Source organism: Poeciliopsis prolifica, unplaced genomic scaffold (genome assembly GCF_027474105.1).
Source record: "Poeciliopsis prolifica strain line A6 unplaced genomic scaffold, Auburn_PproV2 SCAFFOLD166, whole genome shotgun sequence".
In the NCBI taxonomy this organism is placed as follows: Eukaryota; Metazoa; Chordata; class Actinopteri; order Cyprinodontiformes; family Poeciliidae; genus Poeciliopsis; species Poeciliopsis prolifica.
The window spans coordinates 351,569-377,595 of NW_026562541.1; the positions used below are offsets into that span (position 1 = coordinate 351,569).

Below are 26,027 nucleotides of genomic sequence, written 5' to 3' on the forward strand. Positions count from 1 at the left end.
TTAGTTGTTAGATTTTATTGTTTCTATCTTTCTTGACAATTTGCTAGCAGACGTGAAAACTTGGACCAACAGAACATCATCCTGGTTATTATTGTTGCTTTTCATTGTTTATTAATTACAGCATAAAAAAACAAAGAATCAAAACCAAACAGGAAAACAAGAAAAACAAACATGTGGACTTTATTCGTCGAAGCCGTTTTGCTTTTCTTTTTATTCCATGTTCACAATATAACAGTCTAAAACATTAAACACTCAGAGCTGCAGACAGGGCAGTGGTGGGGCTCCTACTGGGAGCAGTGGGAACACTGGGGCTGAGGGGGGCTCTACCAACAAAAACGCTCATCAATATAAAACTAAGAGTCTTTTTTCTTCCTTGGTTTTTTTTGTTTCCTTCACATTTAAATCCACCAATCAGACGGCGGCAGTGACTGGCGGTGGGGAGGAGCTAAAGGAGGGATTTACATTTCTGCATTTCTTTTCCTGTAGACAATATAAAATCTCACAGACAAGCAAAGAAAAAGTGGAACAGATGCATGTTTCGTGTGCACGCCCGGCGCAGGGAGACGGATGAAGGCGGCTGAATTATTGCTTTCTGAGGAAGGATTTGAACTTCTCATCTACATGAACTGCATCCCTCATTCGCTCCGACTGTCTCTCACCGTGGTGATCTGTTTACGTGATTATTCGGGAGGAGGAGGAGGAGGGAGGAGGAAGAGTTGGGGCGGGGCTCAGAGCTCCTTGCTCAGCGAATCCCGGGCAGTTTTAATCCTCTTTGTTTGGCCTCACACGTTTCCCGCCTTTTTGTCTGGCAAACGATAACAAAAGAGATTGAAAAAATGTATTAAAAATAGAAGAATCAAAGCAGTCATACAAAAAGATCAGATGTGAGTTTAGTGGTTTTTACAGATCACTAGTGTTGTTAGTTTTCTAGTGTGAAAGGAAACAGAAAAGCATCATTGCTGCCACATGATGGAGGATCATCAGCATGAAGAGCAGCGTCTCAATCAGATTCTCCTTTCATTCGTCACTTCAGGAAAACTGAACTCTGTTCAATAATTCACTGAAAACTAACCACGCGACTGCAGCGAGTTAGCTCTTTACTGATGGCCTTATCACCCAGCTTGCTTCTATCAACATAAACACTGAGCTAACTAATGAGCTGATTAGTTCAGTCTAACTACTAACTAAGTTTAGGAGCTGAAACTTGGTTTAGCTAAAAAGCTCCTGTGACTGATGTCACATGGATGGACTCTTTGGTCTCCGTCCTGTGACAGCGGGCCGACAGGAAGAGGAAGACAATCTGCAAATAGCGTCAGGTCCGGGAATCGAACCCGCAACGGCCGCGTCGAGAACTGAACGCCGTGTTTCCACGCGTCGGCTAGAAACGCGGTTTCCTTCACTGCAAAGCTAACATCATAGGTTAGGACTCGTTAGCTAGTGAAAGCTAACCTCTTCCTGCTGAGCGCGGCCTGGAAGGTTTTAAAAGACTCTAAAGCTTCATCTTGATTTAGATTTTTCTCGTCTGTTGATGTGACTTTAATCTTCTTTGCATCATTGAAAAGTGAAGCACCAGAACTTAAACTATTTAGCTTGTTAAAGCTAACAGCTAATTAGTAAATTCAACAGCCATAAGACGTTTAGCAAGTCTTTGTTAATTTCAGATTAATTATCAATCTTTTTTTTCTATAGAGCTAAATATTAAGCTAAAGATTGTTAGCTAGTAACTGCTACCAGTTCATTTTAACTGATGGAAGATTATGAATAAAGCCTTAATTTTGACTGCTAATGACAGCTTGATGTAAATAGCTAACAGCTAGTTAGCTATTTAAAGCTAGCAGCTACTGGCACCTGGAAGCTCTAGGAGGAAGATCAACGACAAAAACAGTCTGGACTTGTACTTCAGACGATTTCAAGAAATCAAAAAGGTTTTTTTGAGAGAAGTTTGTCATAAAGAAAAGCAAACAAATAACCGACAGCTATCTGAACTATTTCTGGATTACATTTTTGTCTGGGACACCAGCTAATCTGCAGACAACAATATGAAAAACTGTTTAATCTTGTTTTTCTAACTTCACTCACTAACTCAGCATTTGCCCAAATCAACTCGGTGCCTGAGTCTGGAGGGTTTGTGTCCTTCAGACTGTTGTTGTCTTTGCTGCCAAAGTCAGTACAACGAAAGGAAGCTAGTTCTGCTAGTTCTGCTAGCCCTGGAGGCTCTTCATTTATTTAAAATAATAACTTGTATCTGAATGCTGCAGATTTTCTCCTGTTTGCTGTTCAAATAGAGAAAATAAGTCCTGAAACGTTGCAACATCTGCAGGTTGGGACAGAACAAAGTTACAGGAACTGCTAAAGCATAAATCCTGTTAGCAACTCGTCACCAAAAGAGCCTCCAGGAAACGTTGCTGCTGCGCCTGCTGAGCATTTTGGGATGAAAGCGGCGCCGCTGGACGGCGAGCCGGGCGCAGCAATCTGAATGGAGAGGAGGCGAGAGCCAGAATAACGGAGGAGGTCAGAGGTCACCCTGAGCAGGTGGCAACCACACAAAAGCTTCAAAAACGGAGCGCCGAGTCAGCATAAAGGAACGCGCTCCCTCAGCAGACCTCACACAGAGACGGAAACTTTGGCTAGTTTGTGTTTTCACACCGTTTGCTGTCAGTCAGACGCCACTGTTTCTGTTTGAACAACTTCCTGAGAAAAAAGCTTCCTGTGGTCTGAAAGCTGCTGCCAGAGTCCTGCTTTCATCAGCGGCTGTTTCTGTCCATCAACTTTAGCTGCTCTGAGGTTAGCCTAGCTTAGCATAAAGACGGGAGAGCGTCCAGGTTAGCCTAGCTTAGCATAAAGACTGGAGAGCATACTCGTTAGCCTAGCTTAGCATAAAGACTGGAAGCAGAGAGAAACTGCTAGCATTGCTCAGATTAAACCCTTTTAACCCGTATTGATGATCCCACTGTCTGATTATCTGTGGAGTTTTTCATAAAAAATTAATATTCTCACAGTTATTACGTTTAAAGACTCGATTTGCAAGATGAAGCCAAACTATCAGAAAGAACGTTTTGTTTTTATTTTGCCTGAACAATAATAAATTAGTAATAAAATTTTAATAATAATCAGAATTAAATGTTTTTCAAAGCAGAAAAACCAGAGTTTTGGTGCAATAAGAGGCTTTCATGTGAAGCATAAACTGACATTTTTTGGCTCATTTTTATGTCACAATTTCTTTGACTGGGCCGAATGTCAACGTAATCATGTGTCATCCATTGCATAACACAACGCCGGTAAAACTTCAGGACCGACTTCCCAGCAGCAACCAGGCCTGTTTGAAATTCTGGTCGCCCCCAGTGAAGGTGTCGCCCTGCTGCTGCTGCCCTGCTGCTGCTGCTGCTGCCCCTGCTGCTGCTGCCGCTTTAGCCCCTGCTGCTGCAGCCCCTGCTGCTGCTGCCGCTTTAGCCCCTGCTGCTGCTGCTGCAGCCCCTGCTGCTGCTGCCGCTTTAGCCCCTGCTGCTGCAGCCCCTGCTGCTGCTGCTGCTGCTGCAGCCCCTCAGCTGAGCTCAGTGGAATGCTTCTGACAAGCAATACAATGTATCACTATAATAATTAAATACTCATTAAAAAAGAATTTAAATACTGGAAATAACAAACTTCAAACGGCACATGAAAATAAATCTGATTTTAAGGTTCATGCATCTCTCTCACGTTAGCATTAGCATATATTTTCAGACCGCTGCAGTAAAAGCTTGCAGCTAACTGAGGTGGAGTTAAAGTTACTACCAGCCAAAATGAGCGGATTATTCATCCTGTCATAATGAAAATAACTGGTTCATTTTTCATCATGTTATTCATTTATATATGCCACAGTTCCAAACTAAATATTAGACTGAAGCTAATTATTGAGCTTACACATATTCAGGTCATGTGCAGATTCACTTGGACTATCAAAATAAAAGCTGGGTTTTCTGAAACATTTTAACTCCAGCTTTCAAATCACAACTTTATCTTTGTTTTCTCTTTTCCTGAACAACATTGCAGCTTGAAGGATGAGCTAATTCAGAGCCAGCTAAATATTCAGCTAGCTAGCTAAAATGAACTGCCATGTTTGACCGGCTAAATAACAGATGATTATTTTTCTTTCTCTGCTCTGGACTCAAGGCTACGACGTGTTGCTAACGCACGCACAGTGAGATGAAATGATTTGTGATGCTGGCCGCTGTTTGATCTGGAACTCATCATATGGAGCTTTTTGTTATCTGGACAGTGATTTATGGATTCGTGACACTTTGTTGTTGAGTTGTTCCGGTTCTGATGAAGCACCAAACCAGATGTTCCTAGAAATGTGGTGGAAATCTAAAAATCACGCCTCTTAAAGTCTGTACTGCAGACAAACCCTCAGAAATAAACTCTGAGGAGAAAACTGACTTTTAGCTGCTTCCATTCACTGCTGCTGCTATGAACAGGTGACCACAACGGGCCTAAAATTGGCCTTAAAGCTGCAGATCAGGTGTAAACTTCTTTCCCTACGTAACTTTAGCTTGGGAAAGTGTTTTAATGTGACGATGGTAATGTGCAGTAAAGTGTGGATATAAGGAGCGTGTTCGTGTCGTCAGTATCTAACTTTGTAATGGTCATTGAAGCCGTTGTCCATGCTCAGCTCCCTCTCTAATTGGACGGTAGCTGCTGACATCACAGTTTGAACGATAGCCACGGCTGCTTCTCGGAGGTTCCTCTTCCTCATCTCCTCCTCCTCTTCCTCCCCCCTGCCTCCCTGGTCACAGCCTCCATTTTGGGGACACTCTGCCTCTCCCCCCTCCTCCTCTTCCTCCCTGCTCTCGGTTAGCGCTAGCTTGGATTCAACATGGCTGCCTTGCTTCCTGCTGCTGTGTTGCTGCTGCCGCTTGCTGTTAGCTCCTCCTCCTGCGCGGCCGCGCTGAGGCCCGTCAGAGTCCCGGCCGATGCGCTCGAACTCACCGCTGTTCACAGCCGCTGTGGCGTTGATGATCTTGGCGTTGGCGTCGTCCTTCACGCCCTCCTTGCTCTTCTTCATGGGGCTGCTGTCCTTCGTCTCCTCCTGGTGGTTCTCGGTGGCGTTCTCCTCCGCCATGCCGTTGGAGCAGCCCGTCTCGCCGTTGGTCTCTGGCGCTTCCACCGGCGTCTTCTCCGGCTCCTCCGCCGCCTCGCCTCCGCTCTCTGCAGTCTTCTCCTCCGGCTCTTTGTCGTTGCTTTCCTGGGTCGCTGCGTCGGCGGCGCCCTCCTCCGCGCCGTCTCCTCCTTCGGTGGCCTCCTCCTCCTCCTCCTTGGCGCCTTCGCCCTGGTCCACGCTGCTGGACTTGCCCTTCCGCATGATGAAGTTCTTCAGGGAAACGGCACGGCCAAAGTGGGAACGCTTGGCCTTGGCTGATTTGGAGTCTTTGCCTTCCTCTGCGGCTGCTTCCTCACCTGCGGAGGAAATGGAGGAACTGTAGCGTCACTCCAGAATTAACGAGCGTTTTAAAAACGGACTGGATGGAAACTGCAGTGTGTCTGGGTTATTTTGAATGACCCTTTCTGTAGAGCAAGCTTCTTAGCAGCTAGCTGTGCTAACCCAAACACACAGCTGATAATCGCTAGCTCTGCTAATGCTAAAGCGCTAAATTCTTTCTTGCTGCTTTAGCCTAATTGACTGCAGCAGAAAGCATGCTATCATTAGCAGAGTTTACTGTTCTACAGCAATGCATTCTGGGTAGAAAATGAGTCATTTTCTGCACCACATCAGGAGAACACACTGAAGTGCTTGCTAACATTCGACACGGATGTCAAACGTTTTTCAACTGACAGTTTATAAAACAGCCAAGTCAATTAGCATTTTAGGATTTATCCAGAAAATGTATTTTATTGGAAGCTAAGTAGGCTGAATGCTTTCAAAGTTAGCAAAAAGGCTAAAAATTATCTCTGCTATTAGCGCATTTGCAGATTAGCAAACGTTTTCCCACTGCTACTTTAAGTATTAAAGTCTTAGAAAGCAGAACCTTTAATGTTGGGGAAGCTAAGTGTGCTAGATGTTTTCAAAGTTAGTAAAATCGCTACAGCGCCAAACAAAAAGTTAGCTCACCTATTAGCGGATTAATGGAAGTGTGCTCACCGCTGCTTCTTACCCATGATGGTTTCACCCGGAGAATCCAGAAAGCTTTGAAATAATTCATGAATAGTTTAAACTTTCAGTGTTGATTTAATGCTTATAGAGCTCACAGGAAAACGGCCCAATGTGAAAACAGCCGCAGTTTTCAAACACCAGGGCTGCAGCTTCTTTAGAGAACCTGTAGCATAGCTCCCGTTAGCGGACGCTTGCCTCTGATTGGCTGATGATGCCTGGTGGCGACGCCTCCCTGGAACTTCTCGCCTTGGAGTCTCAGGAGTTCAGAGACTCAATCTAAGCTGTAGAAACAGAACTGCAGTGGTCAGCGGGCGGACCGATCGCTGCGTCAAACGTTGGAGACAACTTTATTCCTGCAAGATGAAGCGTGATCCAAAGCAGGGAACCGCTCCAGCTCCAGAACCGCCCTTCAGCCGATCCAGACGGTTCTGTGAATCTGGATTGTTAGCCGTGTTCCCATCAACAGCTTTATTCACATTTTAACGTATCGCATTAGAAAAAGTTGATAGAAATGTCACAATTTAAAATGACTTCCTCAGTCAAAAAGATCTAATGCTGGATAAGTTCTGATGCAGTGAACCTCCACCGCCGGGCCGGGACCGCCTGGCCGGGCCGGGACCGCCTGGCCGGGCCGGGACCGCCTGGCCGGGCCGGGACCGCCTGGCCGGGCCCGCCGGGCCGGGACCGCCTGGCCGGGCCGGGCCGGGCCGGGCCCGCCTGGCCGGGCCGGGACCGCCTGGCCGGGCCGGGCCCGCCTGGCCGGGCCCGCCGGGCCGGGACCGCCTGGCCGGGCCGGGCCGGGCCGGGACCGCCTGGCCGGGCCGGGACCGCCTGGCCGGGCCGGGCCCGCCTGGCCGGGCCCGCCGGGCCGGGACCGCCTGGCCGGGCCGGGCCCGCCTGGCCGGGCCCGCCGGGCCGGGACCGCCGGGCCGGGACCGCCGGGCCGGGCCGGGCCCGCCTGGCCGGGACCGCCGGGCCGGGCCGGGCCGGGACCGCCGGGCCGGGACCGCCGGGCCGGGACCGCCGGGCCGGGCCGGGACCGCCGGGCCGGGACCGCTGGGCTGTGGGCCTTACCAAAGGCACCAGACTCTGAAACATCTCAAAGTCCTGGCCTACGGCAGGACTCTCTCTGATTCATGCTGGCTAGCAACTTCTACTTCCTGTTAGCAACTTCTACTTCCTGTTTATTCCAGCCATGCATAGTGTCAACCTCTGATGACATCACGCTGTTCAGCCTGGCTGATTGGCTCCTAACCAGCAGATGGAAATCAACTCATTTTTCCTTTCACCCGGTTTTGTTACATTTCGAACGTTTGGCTGTTGGTTGGATGGAGCCACGGCTGCTGGTACTGAACGGGTCGACCCGTTCTGCTGCCCGGTGCTGGAGGCTTTCAGCTGATTGGTTAACGGAGAGTCGATTGGATGTTTCAGCCTCCTGAGGAACATCCTTTTGTCTGTCACTCCTTCCTTTCATGAATTTAACACAGTGAACATGTGACTTGATAACACGGTAAACTACATCAGCTCCCTGCGAGCCGGTGACCCTTGACCTCCCTGGAAATGCGTGGACTCAGAGCCAGAGCTCTGCAGCGGTGTCCCTCTGGGACGAGACCTGGAGCCCTGCTCTTTCAAACCGCCGGTCAGACGAGATCCGACGTCTTTAGAAACGAGAGCAACCCGAATGGAGACCTACCGAATTCCACCTCGGACAGACGGATCACTCTGACCTCTGACCTCTAACTTCTGAGTGAGTTTTTTAGACAAAGTTGAGTTTTGAACAGAATCAGTCCGAAACAAAAACATTGCAACTGAAAACTAAGTGCACCCCATGACCCCATGACCCTGTGGAAACCATCGAGTCCACTCCATGACCGCCAGGTCATCACTCCTCCACCACCGTGCCTGACAGCCAAACTGAGCTGCTGTTTAGTTTGACTAACATCTCCTGCCTTTCCTCATATGAAGCGCTGCTGCGAACTCGCGTAGCGGTTGGATTTTACGACATTAGTTCCTGTTTTCTCACCAGAGGCTGCAGTGGCGTCCTCCTCACCAGTAGGGGCGCACTCTGTGTTGGCCCATTTGCTCTTGGGGATGACGCGCTTCTTGAAGGAGGTCCAGATCTCGTTGGCGTGTTGCGTCACCGTCCCGCCTCCCGCCGCTTTCTCCTCCTCGCCTCCCTCGGCCTTCTCCTCCTCCGTCTTTGCTTCCTCGGCTCCTGCCTCAGCCTTCCCGCCTTCTTCTTCTTCTCCTCCCCCTGCGGCCTCCTCTGTTTTGTCGGCAGGCTCTTTGTCCGAGCCCTTGGCCTTGCCGCTGATGCCCACCACGGACGAGTCCCTCTTCAGACCCTGGAAGGTCCAGGAGCGTTTCAGCTTCCAGCGCTTGTGACCGGACTCCTTGGAGTCCAGGGTGGAGGAGTCTCCGCCTCCTGCTTCTCCCTCTGCTCCCTCCTCCTTCCCGTCCTCGCCGCCGCCACTCTTTTTGTGTGTCTTCTGAGCCATGAGCTTCTTGAAGGAGTGCCAGCGCTTCATGTGCTTGGTGGTCGAGGACGAAGCTTTCTGCTCCCCCTGTGCTCCTGCCGCCGCTCCGTCCTCCTCCGCCGCCGTGGCGTCTGCCGCGGCGTCCGCCGTGGCGTTGAATGCTTCCGGGTCCTCCAGGCGGTCCAGGGACCGGGACCGGACCTTGACCTGCTTCTCGGGCTCCGCTGCGCCACCGTCCTTCTTCTCGGTGCTGCGATGGGAGAAGATCCTCGCCACGGGCTTCCGGATCAGATCGCGGACGGTGGATTTGGTCTCTGCGGGTTTGCTCTTCTTCTCTCCTCCTTCTCTCCGTTCTCTGCAGGCTTTTCCGTCGCCGCCTCTCCCTCGGCTCCTCCTTCGGCCTCCGCTCCTTCCTTTTCTACCTTTTCTCCGTCCTTCTCACCTCCTTCGACGGCGGCTTCCTCGGCTGCCCCTGTGGCCGCGGCGTGTTCCTTCTTCTTCCTGCCCGCCATCACTTTCCCCAGGCCGCTCTTGTTGAGGAAGGAGTCTAGGAAGGAGGTCTTGGTCTCGGCTGAAGAGGCGCTTTCTGAGCTCTGAGGAGCTGCTGCTGCTCCGGCCTCCTCGCCGCCGGCCTCCTCGCCGCCGGCCTCCTCGCCGCCGGCCTCCTCGCCGCCGGCCTCCTCGGCCGCAGCTGTGTCATTGTTCACAGTCTCTTGGTTTTCGGCCGCCTCGCTGCTGACGGCCGAGCCGTCGTTCTCCACTGCGTCGCTGCTGACAGTCTCTGCGTTTGCGGTTCTGACCGCCTTCTCCGCCTCGGCCGGCTCGCTTTCTGGGGATTTCCCATCTTCCACTGGCGCCGCGCTGACCTCAGTCGCCGCCATCTCAGAAAGGGAAAACAGTAACGAGAGCTGGACTTCCTTCCTCTGTGTGGTTGTGGTGCTGGGTTCCTCCGGCTGCGGCAGCCTCAGGTCACGCAGAGCAGTGGCCAGGAGGAAGCGCACTCAGCATCCTACTAGTCCTCCGAACTCCTGTGGAGAAGAGAGAGGAACAGATGGTTAATAGTCTGAATGACACCATGGACACTCAGTTAGTCTGGACCGGGCCGTGCTTTGAATGTGGAATGATCTGGACAGGGAATGTTTCCAGGACAAGAGACTCTTTGACAAGTTAAGGCTGTGAACTCGCCGTCAGCCGAACCTGCAGCGGGTTTCAGCACTGAAACAGGATCTTTATCCGTCACAGTGCTGCTGGTGCTGGTGGATCCGTTACGACCCAGAACCGGTGCCAGTCGTTCGCTCCGGCCCAGAACGACGAGCCGATGCTCTCCAGTGAGTCAGATCCCAACAGTAAATTGGGATCTAAAAGCAAACATACTCAACAGCAAGTCAGTAGATCATTAATCAATAAGCGATACTCCTGATCTCAGCAGGAAGCGCTGAGTCCCGCCTGGTCCTGCCGGGTTCTGATGATCCCGGACTGAACAAACCGGATTCAGCAATGAAATCAAAGCAAGTCTGCAACATTCAGGAGCAGCATGGAAACATCAGCTGGACGCCAGTTTATCACCTTTACTGGCAATTATTGGCTGATGCAACCTGACAACCTCAGTCAAAGGTCAAAGGTCAGTTTGGAGCTACGCAGCCTGTCAACAATCTGAAGGTAGTTTGGACCACAGTCACTGGCAAACTGGGAACACTGGAGGACAGAAGCTCTGAGGTGCGGAAGGCGCCGTCCGCAGCAGGCCTGAGGTCCGACTCGGTCCAAGGTTCTGGAGTCCTGCAGTCGGTTCTATTCAGATGTGAAGTGTCTCCAGGTCTCTGGTGTTCTAGATTGTCCCGGTTCTTTCTGGAGGACTGGCATGGCGGGAATCGAACCGTCTCCTCCCGGTTGGGCCCTCAGATCCGCCCGTCTCTTCGCCGTCGGCCCGTTTGCTTGGAGCAGGAGACGCTCCGCTGAGCGGCGGCGGCGGCTTCCATGAATGAATCTCAGCCCGATGAGTCAGGCTGGGCGAGCGCCGCCCGTCTGACGGGGGCGAGAAAGGGAAGCCGCCTGCAGCAGCGAGGATCTCAGGTGGATCTACGTGTTGCTGGAAAGGCGAGCGCCAAGTTGGGAGCGAATCCACCAAACGGACAAACAGGAAGTGACGCAGCTGGCGTGACGCAGCTGGCGTGACGCAGCTGGCGTGACGCAGCTCTGGCGTGACGCAGCTCTGGCGTGACGCAGCTCTGGCGTGACGCAGCTCTGGCGTGACGCAGCTCTGGCGTGACGCAGCTGGCGTGACGCAGCTGGCGTGACGCAGCTCTGGCGTGACGCAGCTGGCGTGACGCAGCTGGCGTGACGCAGCTGGCGTGACGCAGCTCTGGCGTGACGCAGCTGGCGTGACGCAGCTGGCGTGACGCAGCTGGCGTCAACGAGACGTCCAGGAACGCGTTGCCATGGTCCTGCTGGAGACGCGGTTTGGAGCGTCTGGGGAAACGGATCAGCTGATTGGTCATGTGACGTTAAACCTGTCTGTCGGTTTGGTGGCTCTGGTAAGGCGCAGCTCCTCCACTGGATGGGAGGCGTAGTGTTTCATCCAACACGTCTGTCCCTGCTAGGGCCTCCAGGGGTCAAAGGGCAAGAGGCGGAGTCACATAGACAGGAAATGTGTTTCCATCCATTTCCTTCTCAAGCGAAGGTTTAAACTCTCGCAGCTCCTCGGCTGCTGCAGTTCTGGGGATGATTTCATTTAATTTGACAAAATAATGAGCCAGAGATGATGTCATCACTCAGACTATGATGCGATAGATTTGCTCCATAAGCTGCATCACATCATTAGAGCGGTGATCAATCAGTCATTAAGCAGCAGGCCCCGCCCCTGTTGTGCGTCTTGGCAGATGGTGATTGGCTGCTGCAGCCCTGAGGTGCTGCAGCTCCGTCAGAAAGAGGACAAAATGGAGGGAGGGGCGATGAAGAGGAGGATGATGAAGAGGAGGAGCGGTGCAGACATGGGCTGATTGCGAAGCGTCTCTGTTTTCCTGCCGTCTGTCTGGTTTCCTCCTCTTCCTCTCGTCTTCGTGAGCCGTTCGATTGGGCTGCACTTAGAAACTCTGATGTTTTGATCGTTATTAACCCAGAACTGATCAGCAAGGTCAGGTGGAACCAGATCCAGCACCGGTACCGAGGTCCGGTTCCCTGCACAGCCCACATGAACCAGCGGTTCTGGTCCAGTCCAACAGTTTTTCACTGTGAGCATGTTACAGCTAACAGCTGCTAAGTGCTGAATGAATGCATGAATGGATGCATGAATGAATGCATGAATGGATGCATGAATGGATGCATGAGGCTCAAACTGAGCTGGATTTTACTGACCTGAGGCAAACGGCAAAAACACGCAGTAAAAATGGCTGAAAATGCTTCAATGAAAGAAAATAGAAACAAAATGTTGCAAATAGAAAAACAGCAGGAAATCTTCCACTAAACCTCCAGACCAGTAGGGGGAGTCATCCGCACATCATCTGGGACCAGGCTGGGGGAAGAGGCGCATTGAGCTTCATAACTTTTACAGTATTTTCTATGAGCAGCATATTTAGAGCTCCCCCTGGTGGTCAGCTGTGTTGAAGTGCAGACGTATAAGGGGAAACCCTCCAGGCCTGGAGTCGCCCAGCCCTGGGGCAGACGGATTCTTGCTCGCTGGTTTGCTGGTGCATCTGTGACGAGCGTCGTGTCGCTCCATGCAGATAAACAGTTTGTTGCTGCAGATTAAACCTGATGCTGCAGATTGACCTCTGAGAACCCGCAGGCCTTTTAGTGTGAAGGTATTAGAGAGCTTTAATCTGCAGCAGCAGAGCAGTCCGGTCCAGCTGGACCCAGTCCAGGAGGTCGCACATCCCGCCTGCTGGCGTTGCTGCCGCACATCTACGCTTATATTTCTATGTTCTCTGGAGAACAACAGGCTGCTGTGGTTCAAGTGCTGACATCTGGAGGAGGAATCGACACAACGGACTGTTCCCACACGGACACACACACACACACACACACTCAATAAATGTTTCAGACAGGATGGTTGTCTCTGACATCACTTCCTGCTCTTGTCTCCTTTTGCAGGAAATATTGGCTGCAGTTTTCTCCATTGCTAGTTCAGCTCTAGCCGCAATTTTTCCTTCCACTCAATTTTCATTAAATATTAATAAAGTGATTCTTTCTGGAGCTTTAATTGTATAAAACAACTCAAAGATGAAATCATGTCATGAAATGCTTCATATTTCAGATCCATATGCTGATGGTTCTGACCCGATCTACTTCCTGCAGGCTGGCGTCCTGGAAACTGTTTGTTAAAACTATCCGGTCCGATCTCTGCGGTCAGCGCCACACGTCTTGTCTGGTTCTGCTGGTCCGAAACTCTAATGGGCCGCCTATAGCGACCTCTGACCCCAGAACTCACCTCCATCATTTAGATCAGGTGAGCTCAAACTTTTTGAGACCAAGATCTACTTTTTCTCTCACCAGCCGGCTGAGATCTACCTCATGACATGAAGACATAGAAATTATAAATGAAACCCTATTGACTCATTTTCTATGCAAATATCCATCAGTTTTATCAGAAATGATAAAGTGATAGAAAACCTGATGCAGTTTCTTCCTCAGTGAGATTCTGACACTGGGAGCAGGTTACTGGTTTCAGCAGGTTACTGGTTTCAACAGGTTACTGGTTTCAGCAGGTTACTGGTTTCAATAGGTTACTGGTTTCAGCAGGTTACTGGTTTCAGTAGGTTACTGGTTTCAATAGGTTACTGGTTTCAACAGGTTACTGGTTTCAGTAGGTTACTGGTTTCAGCAGGTTACTGGTTTCAGTAGGTTACTGGTTTCAGCAGGTTACTGGTTTCAACAGGTTACTGGTTTCAATAGGTTACTGGTTTCAGTAGGTTACTGGTTTCAGCAGTTTACTGGTTTCAGTAGGTTACTGGTTTCAGCAGGTTACTGGTTTCAGTAGGTTACTGGTTTCAATAGGTTACTGGTTTCAGCAGGTTACTGGTTTCAGTAGGTTACTGGTTTCAATAGGTTACTGGTTTCAACAGGTTACTGGTTTCAGTAGGTTACTGGTTTCAGCAGGTTACTGGTTTCAGTAGGTTACTGGTTTCAGCAGGTTACTGGTTTCAGTAGGTTACTGGTTTCAATAGGTTACTGGTTTCAGCAGTTTACTGGTTTCAGTAGGTTACTGGTTTCAGCAGGTTACTGGTTTCAGTAGGTTACTGGTTTCAGCAGTTTACTGGTTTCAGTAGGTTACTGGTTTCAGCAGGTTACTGGTTTCAGCAGGTTACTGGTTTCAGTAGGTTACTGGTTTCATCAGGTTACTGGTTTCAGTAGTTTACTGGTTTCAGCAGGTTACTGGTTTCAGCAGGTTACTGGTTTCAGTAGGTTACCGGTTTCAGCAGGTTACTGGTTTCAGTAGGTTACTGGTTTCAGTAGGTTACTGGTTTCAGCAGGTTACTGGTTTCAGTAGGTTACTGGTTTCAGTAGGTTACCGGTTTCAGCAGGTTACTGGTTTCAACAGGTTACTGGTTTCAGCAGGTTACTGGTTTCAGTAGGTTACTGGTTTCAGCAGGTTACTGGTTTCAACAGGTTACTGGTTTCAGTAGGTTACTGGTTTCAGTAGGTTACTGGTTTCAGCAGGTTACTGGTTTCAGTAGGTTACTGGTTTCAGCAGGTTACTGGTTTCAGTAGGTTACTGGTTTCAGTAGGTTACTGGTTTCAGTAGGTTACTGGTTTCAATAGGTTACTGGTTTCAGTAGGTTACTGGTTTCAGTAGGTTACTGGTTTCAATAGGTTACTGGTTTCAGCAGGTTACTGGTTTCAGTAGGTTACTGGTTTCAGCAGGTTACTGGTTTCAACAGGTTACTGGTTTCAGTAGGTCACTGGTTTCAATAGGTTACTGGTTTCAGTAGGTCACTGGTTTCAGTAGGTTACTGGTTTCAATAGGTTACTGGTTTCAGCAGGTTACTGGTTTCAGCAGGTTACTGGTTTCAACAGGTTACTGGTTTCAGCAGGTTACTGGTTTCAACAGGTTACTGGTTTCAATAGGTTACTGGTTTCAACAGGTTACTGGTTTCAACAGGTTACTGGTTTCAATAGGTTACTGGTTTCAATAGGTTACTGGTTTCAACAGGTTACTGGTTTCAGCAGGTTACTGGTTTCAGTAGGTTACTGGTTTCAGCAGGTTACTGGTTTCAGCAGGTTACTGGTTTCAATAGGTTACTGGTTTCAACAGGTTACTGGTTTCAGCAGGTTACTGGTTTCAGCAGGTTACTGGTTTCAGTAGGTTACTGGTTTCAGCAGGTTACTGGTTTCAGCAGGTTACTGGTTTCAGTAGGTTACTGGTTTCAGTAGGTCACTGGTTTCAATAGGTTACTGGTTTCAGTAGGTTACTGGTTTCAACAGGTTACTGGTTTCAGCAGGTTACTGGTTTCAGTAGGTTACTGGTTTCAGCAGGTTACTGGTTTCAGCAGGTTACTGGTTTCAGTAGGTTACTGGTTTCAGCAGGTTAATGGTTTCAGCAGGCTACTGGTTTCAGTAGGTTACTGGTTTCAGCAGTTTACTGGTTTCAGTAGGTTACTGGTTTCAGCAGGTTACTGGTTTCAGTAGGTTACTGGTTTCAGCAGGTTACTGGTTTCAGTAGGTTACTGGTTTCAACAGGTTACTGGTTTCAGTAGGTTACTGGTTTCAGTAGGTTACTGGTTTCAGCAGGTTACTGGTTTCAGTAGGTTACTGGTTTCAGCAGGTTACTGGTTTCAGTAGGTTACTGGTTTCAGCAGGTTACTGGTTTCAGCAGGTTACTGGTTTCAGTAGGTTACTGGTTTCAGCAGGTTACTGGTTTCAACAGGTTACTGGTTTCAGCAGGTTACTGGTTTCAGCAGGTTACTGGTTTCAGTAGGTTACTGGTTTCAGCAGGTTACTGGTTTCAGCAGGTTACTGGTTTCAGTAGGTTACTGGTTTCAGCAGGTTACTGGTTTCAGCAGGCTACTGGTTTCAGCAGGTTACTGGTTTCAGTAGGTTACTGGTTTCAGCAGGCTACTGGTTTCAGTAGGTTACTGGTTTCAGCAGGTTACTGGTTTCAGCAGGTTACTGGTTTCAGTAGGTTACTGGTTTCAACAGGTTACTGGTTTCAATAGGTTACTGGTTTCAGCAGGTTACTGGTTTCAGCAGGTTACTGGTTTCAATAGGTTACTGGTTTCAATAGGTTACTGGTTTCAGCAGGTTACTGGTTTCAGCAGGTTACTGGTTTCAGTAGGTTACTGGTTTCAGTAGGTTACTGGTTTCAGCAGGTTACTGGTTTCAATAGGTTACTGGTTTCAGTAGGTTACTGGTTTCAGCAGGTTACTGGTTTCAGCAGGTTACTGGTTTCAGTAGGTTACTGGTTTCAGCAGGTTACTGGTTTCAACAGGTTACTGGTTTCAGTAGGTTACTGGTTTCAGTAGGTTACTGGTTTCAGCAGGCTACTGGTTTCAACAGGTTACTGGTTTCAGTAGGTTACTGGTTTCAGCAGGCTACTGGTTTCAACAGGTTACTGGTTTCAGTAGGTTACTGGTTTCAGCAGGCTACTGGTTTCAACAGGTTACTGGTTTCAGTAGGTCACTGGTTTCAGCAGGTTACTGGTTTCAACAGGTTACTGGTTTCAGTAGGTCACTGGTTTCAGTAGGTTACTGGTTTCAGCAGGCTACTGGTTTCAACAGGTTACTGGTTTCAGTAGGTCACTGGTTTCAGTAGGTCACTGGTTTCAGCAGGTTATTGGTTTCAATAGGTTACTGGTTTCAGCAGGTTACTGGTTTCAGCAGGTTATTGGTTTCAATAGGTTACTGGTTTCAGTAGGCTACTGGTTTCAGTAGGTTACTGGTTTCAGCAGGTTACTGGTTTCAACAGGTTACTGGTTTCAGCAGGTTACTGGTTTCAATAGGTTACTGGTTTCAACAGGTTACTGGTTTCAGTAGGTTACTGGTTTCAACAGGTTACTGGTTTCAGTAGGTTACTGGTTTCAGTAGGTTACTGGTTTCAGCAGGTTACTGGTTTCAACAGGTTACTGGTTTCAACAGGTTACTGGTTTCAGCAGGTTACTGGTTTCAGTAGGTTACTGGTTTCAATAGGTTACTGGTTTCAGTAGGTTACTGGTTTCAACAGGTTACTGGTTCAGTAGGTCACTGGTTTCAGCAGGTTACTGGTTTCAGCAGGTTGCTGGTTTCTCAGTCAGAAGCTGGTTGTAATCCTGAGGCCAGCAGCTGTCAGTCAGTTATGGTGGATCTGAAATTTGGTTTGATGACATCACTATGCGAAACTGCAGACTGATGGGAGGAACCAGAGCTCTGCAGAGGTAAAGGCAAATCTTCTGAATTTGGGATATAATTAATGTAATATTTGAAAAACAGACACCTGACCTGTCTGGAATCACAGCAACAAGGCCGTGAGCCGCTGTAACGCTGACCTGATGCGGTGAAGCAAAGAGTGGCAGGAGAACGGAGCTGTGCCAAGAAGCTAACAGAAGCTAATAGAAGAAAAAGGTGCTGTCGATACAGATACAGCCAAGCATGATTTAGATCAAGCCACAAAATTGGGACTCGTCTTTAACTGTTAGCCGCCAGCTATTAGCCGCCAGCTGTTAGCCAGATGTGATCTTCTCATGTTCTTCTCCTCATTAGATGTTTTGGATAAATTTCAGATTAAAACTCTTTTAAACTTAGAAATTAATCTGACATTTCTTTCAGGTTCTGATTTAACAACAGGAGCAGAAAAATCATCATAAAATTATCATGAAAACAGTATAAACACAAGCAGGGTTCTGGAGGATCCTGGAGGGTCCTCCTGGAGGATCCTGGAGGGTCCTCCTGGAGGATCCTGGAGGGTCCTCCTGGAGGATCCTGGAGGGTCCTCCTGGAGGATCCTGGAGGGTCCTCCTGGAGGATCCTGGAGGGTCCTCCTGGAGGATCCTGGAGGGTCCTCCTGGAGGATCCTGGAGGGTCCTCCTGGAGGATCCTGGAGGGTCCTCCTGGAGGACCCTCCAGGAGGAGGGTCCTCCAGGAGGACCCTCCAGGACCCCTCCAGGGTCCTCCTGGAGGGTCCTCCTGGAGGACCCTGGAGGATCCTCCTGGAGGACCCTGGAGGATCCTCCTGGAGGATCCTGGAGGGTCCTCCTGGAGGACCCTGGAGGGTTCTGGAGGATCCTGGAGGGTTCTGGAGGATCCTGGAGGGTTCTGGAGGATCCTGGAGGGTTCTGGAGGATCCTGGAGGGTTCTGGAGGATCCTGGAGGGTTCTGGAGGATCCTGGAGGGTTCTGGGAGTTCGCCCAACCGGTCTTCTTGTGGACTGTAAAGCTAAATGTCCGGTGTTGGACTGTGTCCCTTGGGGAACCGAGCTGTCGGGTCCCTGTATGACCGGAGTCCGGTCCGGTCCAGTTCAGTCCGGTCCGGTCCAGTTCAGTCCGGTCCGGTCCGGTCCAGTTCAGTTTGGTCCAGTCCGGTCCAGATGAGTCCGGTCCAGTTCGGTCCGGTTCGGTCCGGCCTCCAGTCCGGCTCGTTCCGGAGCACGGGGTTTGGCCAGCCTGTCGTTTAGCAGCGATTGTTTTGGTTCCGATTGTTTTGGACTCGCTGGGATCCATTATCTCTGCTGGTTCCGGATGACCAGGTTCTGTTGGGTCCGTTGTTCGTTCTGCATTAGTTTCCTTAACTTGTGATTTTTACTCAATGTTTTTATTTAGTTTAAATGAATCTCTTTATTTCCTCTTCTGTGTCAGCGTTGTCGTCTTGCAATTAGAAGGTTGTAGGTTCGATTCCAGCTTCCTCCTGCCATATGTCGATGTGCCTCTGGGCAAGGCACTTAACCCCACACTGCCTACTGGTCTGCGTCTCTGTGTGTGAATGAATGGGTCAATGTGACTCCAGTGTAAAGCATTTGAGTGATGAAAATGACTGGAAAAGTTCAGTCCATTTAATTTACTGCTTCTTCCACATGATGGTGAAAACTCTGGGATTGGATTAGGCCAGATTACACTCTGAATATTCAGCGCAGAGTTTTCTGTCACACTTCCTGCTTGTGGCTCTGAACTTTGACCCTCACCTGTTTTCCTCCTGTTTTTACCAATTAGCGGCGCTCCAGTGTTCCCATCAGGCCCAGTTTAAAGGAACAGTGTTTTCCTCCATAGTGGCGTCATTATCAGGGTCCAACAGAGGCCCCTTCATCACGCTGCCCTCCTCCTCCTCACGCTCACAGTCGGGCCTTTATCTGCCATCATGTGCTCGGCTCTGAGCCTGACCCGCTTTCCCTGCGTTCGCGGCTCGCAGCATGCGCGGCGTCGCCTGGCCGCCGCGTCGCCTGGCCGCCGCGTCGCCTGGCCGCCGCGTCGCCTGGCCGCCGCGTCGCCTGGCCGCCGCGTCGCCTGGCCGCCGCGTCGCCTGGCCGTGGCTTAACGCTGATTTGATGTTATCTCTTAAGTCGTTCTGCAGAGGTTTGGCTCAGAAATGCGTCCGGCTGCAGCATCTCCACAGAGATGAACCTGAATTCTTCTCCAGCTAACAGAGCAACTGCTGACTGACAGCAGCGATCAGAACCACTGGATAAACGTCCAGAGATCTGGAGCAAAACCCGAAGAAACCAAAGAAACATTGCAGATGAATTTAACGACGGCGCCGCGGCGCATCCAGCAAACTGTGCTGGATCAGGCAGGCGTCTCTATGAACGACTGAACAATTCACTGACATCTTTTAAAGCTTGTTTCTGTTATAAATGTGTCATATTTTAGAGGACAATAACTAACAGGGTTAAAGTTCATTTTTCTTCCTGTTTTGCATCTGGGATTATTTCTCTCAAGATAAATAATCCTAAAACCAAAATGAACTGAACTCTGTATTTCAGGATTTATTTCCTCTTTTCAGCTGGAAGATTATGAACAAGATTCATTTTGGAGTTTTTGTTTCTTCACATCAGACTGAATAGAAATCAGTTTAGATCGAACTTTCTGGAGATCCAAGAAACGAACCGGCCGGGTCAGAACCGGTCGGGTCAGAACCGGTCGGGTCAGAACCGGCCGGGTCAGAACCGGTCATTAACTGGTTGGTTACTGGTTCCGAGGTTAGCATGTTCACAGCCTCTCTGCAGGCGAGCTAACCAAGCTAACTAGCTAGCATCAGCACTGAGTGTTGATCAATCAGCAGAGTAAAATCAACAGCAGGTCGTTTTCCGTCCGTTTGGGTCAGGAGTGGAGCTGCTGCCTGTCCGGCTGACCCCAGGTGACCCTGTGCTGACCCCAGGTGACCCTGTGCTGACCCCAGGTGACCCTGTGCTGACCCCAGGTGACCCTGTGCTGACCTCGGGGGTCACCTGTACAGGTGGGCGCTCCATAGTCATGTTTCTGCTCATCTACATTGAAGTCACTGTTTGTGACTGAAATGTTTTCTGGACCAACTGAGCACGCTCAGATCAGATGCCATTAAAGCAAACAGACATCCCCACATCATGATGCTGCCACCACCATGGAACCTGATTCAGGGACCAGTGAAGCATCCGGTTCCCTGACAGACATTACAGACATTACGAGTGGCCATCAACAGAAATGATGCTGCAGCAACAAATCGGCTGGGTTGCCGGTTTGAATCCGTGCTGATGAGCATCACACTCATCGATCTGTGTTCAGTCCAGCGCTGTGACTGATGTGATAAAAATATGATCAGATTATGTAAGCTGGTAATCTGAGGATCATTGTGGGCTGCTGTGTATCTGATCGTGTCAGGAAAACACGGCTGACCTCTGGAAGTTCACATTCCTGCTCACAGCGATAAACCTGCAAATTTAAGGAGACCCTCATGATCCACATGTGATGAGAAAACAGCAACAATCCGGCCCTTGTGCTGCACATTTCGTCCTTTCCACGAGTTTTCCATATTTTCCAATTATTGGTCTGTCCATCCTCCGCGTTTTCCCGTCTCTGTCCTCATCCTCCCTGTCCTTCCTTTCCCCACATCATGTCTTCATTTCTGCTTCGGCCCATTAACCGGGCCAATCAGAACCAGAACCAGAAACTGGACAAACTGGGACAGCGACGTCCTGCAACCGGCTGGAAATTAGACCCGTTTTCTCATGTCAAATGTTCAGGAGAAATAATCCACAACAGGCCAGTTAGGGTTTGCTGCCAGAGGTCAGAGGTCAGACGGCCACACATCGCTACAACAAAACATCCCAGAATTCACTGGGACCTTTTCTCTTCTCCGATGCTAAATGGAAATCACAGCAAGTTTATTTTTCTAATCACATTCATTCTCCACAATAAAACAAGAAACTACATTAACAATCAGACTCCAGGCCTTGACCTTTGACCTGAGGGGTCTGGATGGTTCCGACCTGAACGTGTCTTGCTGCAGACCATCTGGATCTGAAACCGGCGCCGGCTCGACGCACCGCTGCGTCCTGGGGGCGTGGCCTCTGTTGCTAACGTTTAGCCGTGACGCATGGAGAGGCTACCAAGCTAACAGGAAGTTGAACAACCCGACTTCTCTGCCTGGAGGAAAATGCGGCCAACACCGACTGAACGACTGCGTTCTCTTCCTCTGATGCTGCAACCATCGTTCTCCTGCTGCTGTTCTGTGATTGGCCGGTCGAAACCCACAGAGAAATCCAGCTCAATGGGAGAAATCCCAGAGAGAACTGAAGGAGATGAGAATCGAGTGCATCTGTGTCAGAAAGCAACAATATGGAGTTTATGGATCGACTGAAGGACAAACGATTCATTTCGCTCCAATAGGAACCGATCTGAAAAAACGACGAGTTCTGACCCGGCTGTGACCCGGCTGTGACCCGGCTGTGACCCGGCTGTGACCCTGCCGTGGCAAAGAGACATTTAATCTGCCTGGAAGTGATGTCATAATGTGTAATCTGAGCAAGGAGCAGCAGCCGGGGCCCTCAGGGACCCACAGGCTCTACAAACCCCCGCCGTCTGCAGGGCCCACATCATGCCACCTCCTCCACCAACGCAGCGAGTCGTCTGACGTTTATCGTCGTTTTTCTCAGATGAAACTTCGAGTTTCATCTTTTGGGTCATCTGGACTCAAAGATCAAAGTTCACAGAGAAACCTGGAGCAGCCTGCACCAGGAAGGTTGTGATTGGTCCTCCTGTCCTTTGTTTATTTATTTTTCTGTTTGTTTGTTTATTTACGTCACAGCGGAATGGGGGGGGGGGGGGGGGATGAATGAACGATGCCAGCAGGGGGGGCCGCCAGAGCGCATGCGCCACACAGCAGGTGCTTCAGCAGAAGCTAATCTGCATTGCTAATGACCCCCCCGCCCCCCGCCCCCCTCGGGGTGAGGAACCTCCTAATATGGCGACATGTTTTCACCCGGAAACAATAACTAGAAAATAAAACCATCATCTGGTTCTGATTCCCGCCATCCCCGGATGGAGGGCAAGGCTCGGCTCGGCTCGGCTCGGTTCGGGTCCCAGCCGCTCGCGCTGCTCCAGGCTGACCTCCTTTCCGGCAGACCGGGTTGGATCCCGCCACGTGCGTGTTTCTTGCACGCGCCTCCGGGTTTCACGCGCGCGCGTCGCTCCCGGTTCTCCTGGTTATTGGTGTTATTGTTTCTGTCCACGCACGTAAACAACTTCACGCAGGTGCCGTGGGGTTCGGCTCCCATTCTCCAGACGGCACGTGCACGCGCGCGGGCTCGCCAGCTGAGGCAGGTTTCTGGACAAATATTCCTAAATATTCCCGATGAGCGCGTGCACGTGACTCTGTTGCTCCACATCACGGAGCAGCCGCGCGCCGAACCGCTGGACCGGAACCTGCAGAACCTGTGGAACCGACCCGACAGAGACCCCGAACCGCCGCAGCGGGTCCGCCGCACCGTTAGCGGCTGATTACCCGCGTCAACCTGCAGCCCGCCGCGCGCAGAGCCGCAAACAAAGAGCCGCAGACAGGATGGATGAGCGGATGGTTGGATGATGGATGGATGAATGAATGGATGAATAGATGAAGAAAACGGAACCAACCTCCTTCTGCTCGGTGCGTAAATCCGTCTCCAGACGCGCACAGCTCGGTAATGAGCTTGTTGTGTTGGACGCAAAAAGACGCTGCTGGCGCTAAATCCTCCCCCCGCCCCCCTCCCCCTCTCTGATCTGCTCTCTCCTGCGCGCTCACGTGCGCGTGCGTCGTCCTCTCTGTTTCTCTCTCAGCCAATTGTGTGACTCGAAATTGGCGGGATGATGGCAGGTCCCTTAACGCTCGCGCACGCGTACCAGACGTCCTGGCGTATGGTTGCCCCTAGCAACCATCAAGGTCTCCCCCCCACCACACTTAACACCCCCCCCTTCCCCCCTCCCGCTTTGGGGAGGCGTGAAGGGGTTAAATGTACAGGAGAAATGGAGGGAAGCTTCAAGTTTACAACAAGATGAGGGAGGGCAATGGGGGTGGGGGTGAAGGGGGCAGGAGGGTATAGGAGGGGGTAACAAAGGCAACCAGCAGCAGATACTCGAAGCGCCAACAGCTTAGTGCCCCTGTGGAGCCCGCTTTGTTCTGCCCCATGTGGGGGTGAGGGGCAGGAACAATAGGGCAGAAGGAGGGGGGGGGGCAGACGGAGGGTGGGGGTGTGACCCATCTTCAGTTGGAAAAACCCAAAGAGTTTTGTTCTGGTCCAGTAAAGCCCTCAGTGTTCCTGCAGTAGATCCACGGATCCTGGACTGGACCCGACCAGGATAGCCAGGAGCGGTGGCTAACACCTGGCTAACACCTGGCTGACACCTGGCTAACAGCTGGCTAACACCTGGCTAACAGCTGGCTAACACCTGGCTAACATCTGGCTAACATCTGGCTAACACCTGGCTAACACCTGGCTGACACCTGGCTAACAGCTGGCTAACACCTGGCTAACAGCTGGCTAACACCTGGCTGACACCTGGCTAACACCTGGCTGACACCTGGCTAACAGCTGGCTAACACCTGGCTGACACCTGGCTAACAGCTGGCTAACAGCTGGCTAACACCTGGCTAACAGCTGGCTAACAGCTGGCTAACTCTCTAGCTAGCTCAGTTGTTAACTATTCCAGATGAACAAGAGCCTGACAGGAAGCCGTGACCTCAGCACTGAGTCACATGGATTCGAGGAACCGGAGCTGCTGACCCGTCTGGAACCAGTCACCCGTCCCAGTTGGACCAGTTGGACTGGATAGCAGACTGGGGCTCACTCCAAAGGTTGTAGGTTTGATTCCAACTTCACAGGTTGGGCAAAACATCCAAGTGGATGGATGATTAATCCCTGCAGACGGCTTGTGAAGGGAGGGAGGTCAGAGGTCATCCAAGTGAGAAGGTTTCAGATCTTCCTCCTCTGAAGTGGTGTCCATTCTGATTGGCTGGCACTAGGACACTTAGCAACACGTGAGCCAATGACAAGCCGAGTGCTAGCCAGCATTAGCTTTGGAGACGCGGCGCAAACATGTTGAATGCAGAGCTGAAGTTGGCTTCTGATTGAGAGTCTGACTCACCCCTGGGTGACCAGCCTTGCCATGCTAGCTGTTAGCCACTTTGTTGGTCCAGTTATCCTCACACCCGGCCATGAATCTGAGTGGACTGGCCTCCGGAACCAGAACCAGAATGTTTGGATCTCCTGGAAGCTGCTGAACCCTTTGATGTTTGTAATGTTCCTTTAAGTTCGTCAAGGACCCAGTGACTGGTTCTATGAAACAGAACCATGAAAAGTTCTGGGCTGATGGCAGCATCATGCCGCCGTCATGCTTCTGGGCTCATTGATCCGGATCATTGTTATTACCGTCTCCTTCCTCCACCTCATCTCCTCTTCCTCGCTCACTCCTCATTTTCCGTCATTCCGTCGTCACCCGGCCGCGCCGGAGCCTCGGAACCGGATCAGAACCATCGTGCTGCGGCTGTTGTTCCATCCAACCTGAAGCTAATCTCTTCAGTGTTACGCAACAGAGAGTCTTTATGTAACCCATCTGTAGTTTAGCTGTAAAGGTAAATATTTTATTTCTTGTTATGTTGGCAGAATGAGGCTGATCAGCGTTTTCCCTGCAGCCTGCTAACACTTCCTGTCTGCCTGAACGGCCGGCGCTGCCACAGCTCACAGTGATCTGCTGTTGATCCCCTTCCTCAGGGTCTCTGGTGTCACATCCTTCCTGATGTCACTTCTTCTTCTTCTGCTGTTTGCTGGGATGTTTCTGGGTTCACGCTGCCATCTTTCCGCCATCTTTCCACAGAAATCAGGAATGAGTCGCCATGAGGCATCCAGCAGGTCACAAAATCCCAGGAAAGAGGAAGAAGATTCATCACAGCATTAATGTGATGTTCATGGAAGCCAATTAAATATCTGAACTGAACTGGATCCAACTCTGGATTATATTTAGAGTCTAAATATTTATTCATGTTTCAATGAACCTCCAGCTCAGCGTTAAACTCAGGAGACACCAGATCATTCTGCAGTCAATCTGGACCCGTCCATCTGACCCGTCCCTCCGTGTCCCTCCGTGTCCCATGCTGCTGATTCATGCGGCGCTCCATCGCTCGGCCTCTGACTTCTCATCCACAGCAGGAAGGAAAACAGAAACATGGAGCATCAACAGGCTGCAGCTCATCACTCACTGGAAAAACAGCAACGATAAGCTAGTTAGCTAAGCTGCAGAAACATAAACTGGATTATGTAGCAATGAGGTCATAAACTGCAGGAGAAATAAAGCTGGAGTTAATTACAATCATCAAATCTAAATGAAGCTAATGATAAATTAAGTTAACATGAACCACAGGAAGATAAACTACAAAACATTCAGCTCATGATGTGAAGGTGAAATAAATGCAGCTAAAGTAGGCAATAATGTTTATATTTCACTCCATCTGCATTGTCTATCTATATTTGTTTTTCTAGGTTTATGAATTAAATTTTATTTTGGTGGAGAAGCTTTTATTTTCTTGTTTCCTGTTTCACGTCACATCCTGTGCATTCACGCAGCGTTCCGCAGTTGCAGAGCTGAAAACATCCTTGTTTTAGACAGAATAAAGCAAATGAAACGTTTGCTGCTCTTCTGTCTCCTGACTCAGCCGGAGTTTATTCTGCTCTGATGACCCACAATCCTCCTCTGCTAACAACAGTTAGCTACACTGAGCTAAGGTAACGTACAGCAACATCAGCTCATTTTATGTTATCACCAGAAGGTAAGCTACAGAAATTAATATAACAAATGATAAGATGAACTCAGCTAACCTAATCTGATTAAAGGCAGGAGAAAATAAGCTAAGCTACCTTAGCTAGCTAAGGTGCCCTATTTACCCTAGCTAAATTAGCTAGCTTAGCTAGCTAAACCAAATTAGCTGACATAGAGTGAACCAAAGGAAGATAAATCATAATATCAGCACCAAAACAGTTCTTTTGGTGTTTTATTGTTTCCTTGAAGCCTATAGCAGATGTTTGTT

The 26,027-nt window shown here is 50.0% G+C and overlaps 1 protein-coding gene across 1 annotated transcript; it reads right to left on the bottom strand.

Annotated features, from left to right (window-relative positions):
• On the bottom strand, positions 1-22,734 carry si:ch211-137a8.4 (neurofilament heavy polypeptide). Its single transcript, XM_055025941.1, is given in 6 exon segments — positions 1-805; positions 4,966-5,433; positions 6,116-6,160; positions 8,151-9,009; positions 9,012-9,632; positions 22,604-22,734. Coding segments are annotated over 5 exon segments (1,869 nt in total). The 5' UTR covers positions 9,486-9,632; positions 22,604-22,734; the 3' UTR covers positions 1-782.
• Between the last annotated feature and the right edge of the window lie 3,293 nt (positions 22,735-26,027).